General features: G+C 53.0%; 1 protein-coding gene across 1 annotated transcript in view; it reads right to left on the bottom strand.

Annotated features, from left to right (window-relative positions):
• Positions 1-8,589, bottom strand: part of SLCO2A1 (solute carrier organic anion transporter family member 2A1) — a 74,954-nt gene that overhangs the window by 34,303 nt on the left and 32,062 nt on the right. The window contains exon 2 of the mRNA XM_007457556.1: positions 4,981-5,118. Within this exon, the coding sequence (XP_007457618.1) occupies positions 4,981-5,118 (138 nt within the window). The remainder of the gene's footprint in view (positions 1-4,980; positions 5,119-8,589) is intronic.

Here is an 8,589-nt window from a genome sequence, read left to right as displayed (position 1 = left end):
GAAATGTCAGACCGTGTTCCCTCTGCCCAAATCCGATACGGGAACAAAAACAAAGTCGGTCCCAGAGCCTCCGAAGCCCTGAGGAGCCTGTCCCCTTCCCCATCACTGCTCTGACCTGCTGCCCCCCTTCCTCCACCCCAGCCACTCTGCCTCTTGCTGCTCTCTGAACACAGGGCCTTGGCCTGGCTGCTCCCTCATCTTACATGTCTGCGGGGGGCTCCCTTCTCAACGAGCCCTACTTTAGATCTCTGCTCAGGTTGAACCTTCGCATTAAGGCCTTCTCTGAAAAAGAAGGGGGTGGGGTGGGTGAAATGGGTGAAGGGCGTCAAAAGTACACACTTGCAGTTATAAAATAAACAGGCCCTGGGATGTCACGTACGGCATGGCGACTACAGTTAATAACCCTGTACTGTATATTTGAAAGTTGCTAAGAGAATAGATCTTGCAAGTTCTCATCAAAAGAAAAAAACTTGAACCATGTGAGGTACTGGTTGTTAGCTAGACACTGTGGTGATCGTTTTGCAATATATACATATCTCGAACCATTATGTCGTACACCTGGACAGCTAATATGAAGTTAAATATCAATGATATCTTAGTTAAAGAGGAGTTATTTAAATATAACTTATATTTGTAATAATTAACAGAAATAAATTATAATATATTTAAATATATTTATAATTTAAATATAATTTAAAGAATAAAGAGTTATTTAAAATGTAACCACCGTGCCCCTCCACGATTTCATTTTTCTTCATAGGATTTTACTCTGATCTGATCCACCATGTTTTATTTATTTCTATAAATAAATGTCATATTTATCAGTAGAATGATATATGAGCAGAGATTTTTGTCTGTCTGTTCATTCCTGTCTCCCCAGCACCTAGAATGGTGTCTGACACATAGCTGGTGTAAATGGTAGGTTTTTTCAAGACGAGGACACGATTGCCCAGAGACCCCTCCTGTGTGGCCAAGAGTAAGAATGGTTTATGACACACAGAGAAAGGGGATGTGAAGGTGGGTGAGGAGGCAGCCTAGTCTGATGGGGAAAGATGTGGTTCTAGGACATTCTGAAACCAGCACCTGGAAACAAAGCTTTATTCTTATGCTTCCTGGATTTCATTCCCTTTTTGTTTCCCCATCATTTCGCATGAAATGACTGTAAATGTCAGACCATATCAGCTAAGGTAACTGAGGCTGACTTGAAAAGGTCTGGGAGAGGGACGGGAGAGGGCCCTGAAGGGACCCAGGGAGGAAGGACTGGGGGCGCCCCGCCCCACCCACCTGGAGCGGCCCTTCCTGCGCTCGCCGCAGGGCCTGGGCTGGCTTCTAGGAGGGAAGCTGGGCCTCTACAGCTGTTACGGCTGATGCTGGCTTAAGACCTCAGTTCCCAAACTTTCCTTCAGCTATGGCTTCCCTTTGAAAAAAATTATTTTCCCTAATATTAAAAAAAAAAGAAGAAGAATCTGTTTTAGCTGAGGAGAACAGAGCCTCTGCAGCTCGGGCCTCAGCCCCTCGGCCTGGAAATGGCCCCTAAAACAGCTCTGTGGACTTCCTGTTAGAGCATCTGAAGGTTATCACACAGCCCATTTGTAACACATCCCCGCCCATGCCTCAAACCAAAGGGGCCCAGGGCAAACTGATGGGGGGCATTAAGGGTGGCTGACTGCGTCTGCTCAGCCCTGGCCGTGGGTGGGCCAGGGAAGCCGCTGCTCCACCGGGCTGGATGCCCAACGTCTTCCCTGCCAGCCAAGCCCTCCTCCTGCCGCTGGCCTGTGACACACGGCCCTGGTCTCCCCTTCTCCTCACCCTCTGGACCCCAGCGAGACTGGGTGCAGCGTGAAGGCTCCCGTCTCCTGGAAGCTGGCTGCACACTCCAGGCGTCCAGATGGGCTCACCTTCCCCTCCAGCAGGCCTGGTTCTTTTCTCACACCCCTCAGGCTTCTGATAGGCAGCCACCTCGTGGTCTGCGGTGCCTTCCATCCTGCGCTCAAGCAGCTGTCAAATTCCGCCTTTTCTTCCTTTGCAGCATTGCCGGGGTCCTCTTCTCCCCCAGCCGCTCAGGCCTGGCTGTGACAGCCGCCCAGCCATCTGACTTCGGGATACACTGTCCCTCAACTCAAGTGTCTACCAGGCACCTCTTCCAGAGGGTTCGTCTTCACGAGACTGTGCACCCGGGCCTGGTTCTGCTCAAGAAGCCAGGCCAGTCCCTTACTGACTCTCCTAAAAAGCTGGGAGCCTTGAGCCTGAACATGGAGCCCCCTCTGATTTGGCTGCTCTCTGCTCTTCTGGTAAGACCCCTACTTTCTTACTCAGTCTGTTTCTAAACGCTTCGGTCAGAATCAACGGGATTGTAGAAAGCCCTTTGGCTGAGTTCCTCTCCTCCACACAATCACCCATCCACTCCCCCTCAACACACACAGATGCACACAGATACGGACATACAGACAGACACACGGATACACGCACAGATGCACACAGATACGGACATACAGACAGACAGACACACGGATACACGCACAGATGCACACAGATACGGACATACAGACAGACAGACACACGGATACACGCACAGATGCACACAGATACGGACATACAGACAGACAGACACACGGATACACGCACAGATGCACACAGATACGGACATACAGACAGACAGACACACGGATACACGCACAGTCTCAGACCACAGATACACATAGTCATACACACAGACACGCACAAATACTGAGACCCACAGAGAAACAGATATACACACAGACACACATTTTCCCATACACACACACACATGGTTGTTAGGTTCAAGGAATCAACTTTCTTACGATGTTTGCCTCAAACCATGCCCATAGGCATGTTCTAAAACCTGATTGTTGAAAAGCTCATCTAAGTTTAGAAAAGAGAAAATTTAATGGGTGAATTATTTTCATTTTTTATTGAACTATAACCTGGGGAAATATTTTGCCCCATATTTGCCTAATCAGCCTCCTGCCGGATACACACACAGACGGATACACACACAGTCTCACATATCCCAGCTAGCTACTCCCTGCCCCTTGAAAAATCCAGTTGTTCCTGGGCCCACATCTTTGTTCCAAGCATGGGAAAAATAAGAATGAAAATTTAACCATTGAAGATCATAGATTCAACTATCATCCGAGCCATAGTGGAAGAGAGGATTAGCCTACACACCAGCTCTGATATTGATTAGTAGATGTGCCTAGAACACTGTGTTGAGAAGGATTCAGAGTCTGGACTCAGCAGAAAAGAAGACTGCTGTTGATTAGTGATGTCTGCCAGGGTCATGGAATAGGACTGTGATGACACAAATGTCAGAGATTTGTTTTTCTTGTGTCCTTCATGAGTGAAGACAACATGTGCCAGAAGCATTATCAAAGTCACAGGCCAACACATAGAAGGGTGCATTCTGTGTGAGTGGTGCCAGGTCCCTGTCCTGTAGGAGAGCACAGCCTACATGGAGGGGAAGACCCCCGTCACTGGGCATCACCAGGAAGCTCAAGACACAGATGCACAATCAGGTAGACAGAGGCATACGTATGCACGTGTACACACACACACACACACACATTAAAACACACGGACACAGACACACATCCAGAAAGCAGTGAAGGCATCCACGTGGGCCTGGGGGTTCAGAGGAGGGGGTTTGAGGCCCATGAGGCCAGCAGGCATGACTGATGGGCCTCAGGGCTGTACGTGTGCAAGTACGTGCACATCACAGGGTGGAGGAACAGTCCATGGGGAGGAGGAGTGCGTGGCGACCGCCAGACAGACCTGGGCTCCCATCCTGGCCGCACTACACACTTGTGCGGCCACTGGGATGGGAGTAGGCTTTCTGCTGCAAGCTTCCGGTCTGGAAGACGTGACTGTGAAGAGAGCCCTCCTCCGAGGACTGCAGAGGGATCTGGCACAGGCGTGGCAGAGAGGGCTCCTGAGGGGCACTGCCGTGTGGGCCGTGGAGGGCGCAGGAGTCAAGGGTAAAGGGGCATTTCCAGCAGGGAGTAGGTTGTGGGATGGGGAGACTGGAAGGTGGGGGTTGGGGACATTGGAACGCTTCCCATCTTCTTTCCAGCCCATTCCAGAAGCTGTCTGGGGAGCCCAGACTCTACTGGGTCGGTTGTTGGCCTGAATTTCGCTATGTCAAGGGAAGATCTAATTGCGTCTGGGCTCCTGGGAGGGGGAGGCCATGGCCTCCATCCCAGAACAGTGGGTCTTGTGGAAAGAAAAGACAGGAGCCAGGCCCAGGGCCCGTCTCCTCACCTGGAGCCGACGATGCTGCAGCCACGATGCAGGGGCTTGCTGCCTCCCCTGCCCCTTTCTCCCTGGCTTCCAGTGACTCCTAGCTGACCCTGCCCTCTGACCTCTCACCCTGGCCTCTTGGCCCACCCTATCTTCCTCTAACTTTGATGTGCCATCAGTGAGGGACAGTGTAAACTCCAACTGGCTGGGAGGTCATAGACCTCTGACCTTGCCTGGGAGTCAGGGCCATTGAACAGCTCTAGCTCCTGTTGCCCTCCTAAGACAGGAGCTGCCAGCCTGGGGCTGCTTCCCTAGCTGCGTGCCTGGGGCTCGTCTTCCCCTGGACCAGGGATGGGGAGAGGCCACATAACCTCGTGGGTGGTCACAGAACTCAATTAGAGGCACAGAGTTTGGAGGCAGCAGCCCTGCACACCTGGCACAAGCTGCTGCCCTTGCTGAGCCCTGGTACCCTCAGCTGTCAGCAGGGAGGAGCAGAGTACCTGCTCGCAGGGTGCTGTGAGGAGGTCAGGTGCCTCCAGAGGCTCTCAGCTCAGCGCCTGGTGCAGGGCAGCCTTGGGAAATGTAGCTGGCTGTCTCCATCCCCCATGGGTCCAATCCCGCCCCCCCGCACCCCGTTCTTCTGCTCCTCCCAAGGCCCCTCCCGGATGCCGTGATCAGGGTGGTGCACAAGTGGGGTCTGATGGACTAGAGCATCCTGCTTACCTCGTTCAAGCTGGAAATGAGACCTGAGGAAGAACTGGAGAGGCCAAAGCGCTTCTCAATGGTGGTGAGGCTGCTCTTGAAGTAGGCGCTATACAGGAGCTGGCAGAGCTGCAGCAGGCCATGGCACAGCACGAACATCTGGGGAGGAGACCTGGACGGTGAGGCCTCTGGACAGTGGGCCCTGACCACCCACCTTGGCCCTCCATTCTGGGGCACAGAGGCCCAGCAGCCTGGCCCCGCTCCCCTGTTAGTTGGGAACACATTCTCCATTAGGTGGTCCTAGGGTGAAATGTCATCATCCTCAGACCAGTTTCACCCATAGCCTTAGTCAACACATGTGAACCATTCCCATCATTCCTGCCATTCTTGTCACATTATCATCAATGGCAGGAAAACCACAGGGTTGGAGAAGCATCCCTGAGGGAAAGGCCTGACTCATCAGCCATGGCCCAGGGCATTCAGCACCTGGAATTGTTCTCTGACAGCTCTGCCCTCCCTCCTGTGTCCTGCGAGGGCTGAGGGCCACATTCATGTCACTCCCAGGGGCACAAACAAGCCAGGGGTCACACTGCTCCATTCCTCTTGACCTGTCCTCCATTCCCCTCCCTCCATCAACACCCATCCTCCCAGGCCCACCTCACATACCCCAGTGAGGCTCCAGGATGGGCTTTCACACCAGCCCATTTGAATGAAAACACTAGCCAAGCTTGTTACCACCTCTTATATGGGGTATTTGTGATTGTGCCGGCTCCTCTCCTGAGTGGATGATGAGGGCCTGGAGAAGGCATCCCACCCTGCCCCATATGCCTTGTCCTGTGGGTATGAGTAAATGTGACAAGTAAGTGTGGTTGATGGGGAGGGTGGAGAGGACTTGTGGTATCTAGAGTCGGCTGCAGGCCGAGCTCTCCTGGGTCCTCGGCTATTGGGCTGAGAGCAGGCTCAGAGCTCAGAGCCCAGAGCCCCACATCCTGAGCCCCCTGGAATTGCCCCTTCTGGAGATTCACTCTTCCTCCAGGGAAGGGTGGGGTGCCATTATGTTTCATAGTCGGCCAAAGCTCTTCCCTTAATTGAAGGGCTGGCATCTCAGGAGAGCAACTGGGGCTCCACCTTCATTTCCATTTCCTTGTAAAGCCAGGCCAGCCCCTCCGCAGGGGCCCCACTCCAGGCTGTGGGATCAGAGCTGACCTCCCCTCTCCCACCTGTCAAGGCAGAGCCTTTGTGAGGCCAGGGTGCAGCCCTAGTTGCCTGCCCATGCATCCAAATCCAAGGAGGTCATCAGGCCACGAAAGCAGACCCCTGTCCTAACTACCTCCCCCTGACCCCGGAGCCCGCGGGGCCTCCTCACTCCTCATCAGTGGCAGAAGGAAGTCTGTCCACCTGGAGGCAGGGGCAGCCCACCACCCCTGACCGCTTAGGGAGGCTCCGCTCTGCTTCATTTCATATACTAGAATTCTTAATATTCTGTGATAAATGTACCCTGGAAAATGATCTAGTCTCTCTTACAAATGGGGAAACAGAAGTCCAGAGAGGGAGAGGGGGAATCCTAGCGCCCCAGAGTTGGGGAAACCGAGGGCCTGCGAGGGTGGGAACTGGCCATGGCTGCTCCATTGTGTGAGAGGCAGGCCCAGAACCAGTCCACGTCAGGCAGCTCAAGTGCCTGGCACTAAGCCCGCAGTGGCTGCCACATCCAGGACAGAGGCCATTTGGTCTTGGATGCCTTGCCAGATCCTCTTCTTCTGACCGTCCCCTAAAGGATGATGCCCCCCGCAAACTCTGCCTGCAGTCCCCTTCTCTGCACACGGCACCCTTTCTGCACACAATTCATTGGAAACCCCATTTGTGGTGCCCACATCTCAGACCCTCCTCCAGAACTTCCCCCAGAGCTTTTACACTCAAGTCCATCTCACTGTGCGCTGGACATGTCCACGTGGACATTCTCAGACCCCTCAGGCTAATCGCTTCCCAAATAGGGCTCAGCGTCCTCCCCCACAAACCTCTCTAGTTTTTCATTCATTCCCCATCACCTTCACCTTCTGGTTCCCTAAGCCAGAAACCGGGAATCCTCCTGGATGCCTGTTCGTCAGCCCCTGGCATTTGGTGCCACTGCTAAGCCCTGTGATTTCACCTTGGCGTCTCTTGTATTTGACCGGCCCTTCATCTCCAGATTATGCCTTGCCTCAGGCCCTCTCCCCTCTCCCCTAGATTCCTTCAGATTCCTCTCACAGATCTCCTGCCATCCCCTCAAACCTTCCACCCCACCAGTCCAGAAAGAGCTTTATCAAACACCAATGTGAGCAGGTTACTCCCAAATTAATACCTCTCACTGGCTCCCCACTTCCTACAAGATAAAAACCAATGCTCGTGGTGTGGTATGCAAGATGCTACAGGTCCTAGACCCTGCCTGCCTCTTTGGCTCCACATCCTGCCCTGGCAGATCATGTTTCACAAAGATGGCTACACCAATATCTCCTGTCCCACATACACCTCTAACGATGGGACAGTGACATTCCTTCATCAACAAGTGGGCTCTGTATTCCCTCCCTTTCAATATGGGCCAATCTTAGGTATTTGCTTCCAAGGAAGAGAAGGAAGAAGAAGTGATGCTCTGTGGCCCATGGGGCCAAGTCCTGAAAGTTGGTAGTGAACCCCCCAGCCCTTTCTCTCTTGGGACCCTTAGACCCCAGACATCACACTATAAGGAAGCCCCATCTTCCCTACTCACGGGGGGTCCACATGGTGGTGCTCCAGCCAACAATTCCAGTTAAAGTTTCAGCCTGCAGCCAGCATCAGCAGCCAGACATGTTACTGAGAGCTTTCAGAGGATTCCAGCCTCCAATGCCAAGTGGAGCAAGAGTGAGCTTCTATGGATGGCAGATCCGTGAGCAAACTAAATGTTGCCATTGATTTAAGCACTAAATTTAGGGCTGCTTTGTTATGCAGCACTAGAGCTAGAACACCTTGTCCTTCAAACTGCATCAAGGTCACACTACCCCACAGCACACACTCATTGTCTGCATCTTTGCTCACAATCTGCACAAAATCATCTTCCCTGCCTTTGTCTGGATAACCCTTCGGTGGCCCCCTTGCCCAGCACAGGGCTCAGGTATGTGTCTAGTTCAAGGTAGCTTCCAAAAATCCCGGCACCTGATGCTGACTTCTGCGAAGAGGTATCTTGATGCCTTGGCACATGGCTGGCATTTAGGGCGACATCCAGCAGAGGATGAGGGCTGTCATAACAGCCTGGGGGAGAGACAGTGAGGGCTGAAGCAATGTCCAGGGCAGTGGAGAGGTGGGCAGGGGCCGATCAGAGGCTCCTGCAGAGGTTGAGTTGACAAGGCTGTCACTGATCCCAGGTGGAAGAAAAGGGGCAGTGTTTCCAGCCTGAGGGCCAGGAATGGGGCAAGGCTGTGTGTGAGACAGGGGCCCACGAGGAGGAGTGTAGATGGAGAGGGTGGTCAGCGAGTTCAGGTTTTGGAACACCGGAGGTTCTGAGCATAAAGCTCAGAAAAGACTGGTCTCCCTCTAACCAAATTAGTAATGAATTAACAGGAGTGACTAATCTCTACTCAGTTCCCTAGCAGTCTCATGAGAGGAAGGTGAAGATAGCGG

This window comes from Lipotes vexillifer, unplaced genomic scaffold, assembly GCF_000442215.2.
Source record: "Lipotes vexillifer unplaced genomic scaffold, Lipotes_vexillifer_v1.1 scaffold86, whole genome shotgun sequence".
Lineage (NCBI taxonomy): Eukaryota > Metazoa > Chordata > Mammalia > Artiodactyla > Lipotidae > Lipotes > Lipotes vexillifer.
Note: the sequence above shows the minus strand (reverse complement) of the source record. Positions and strands in the feature narration are given on the sequence as shown.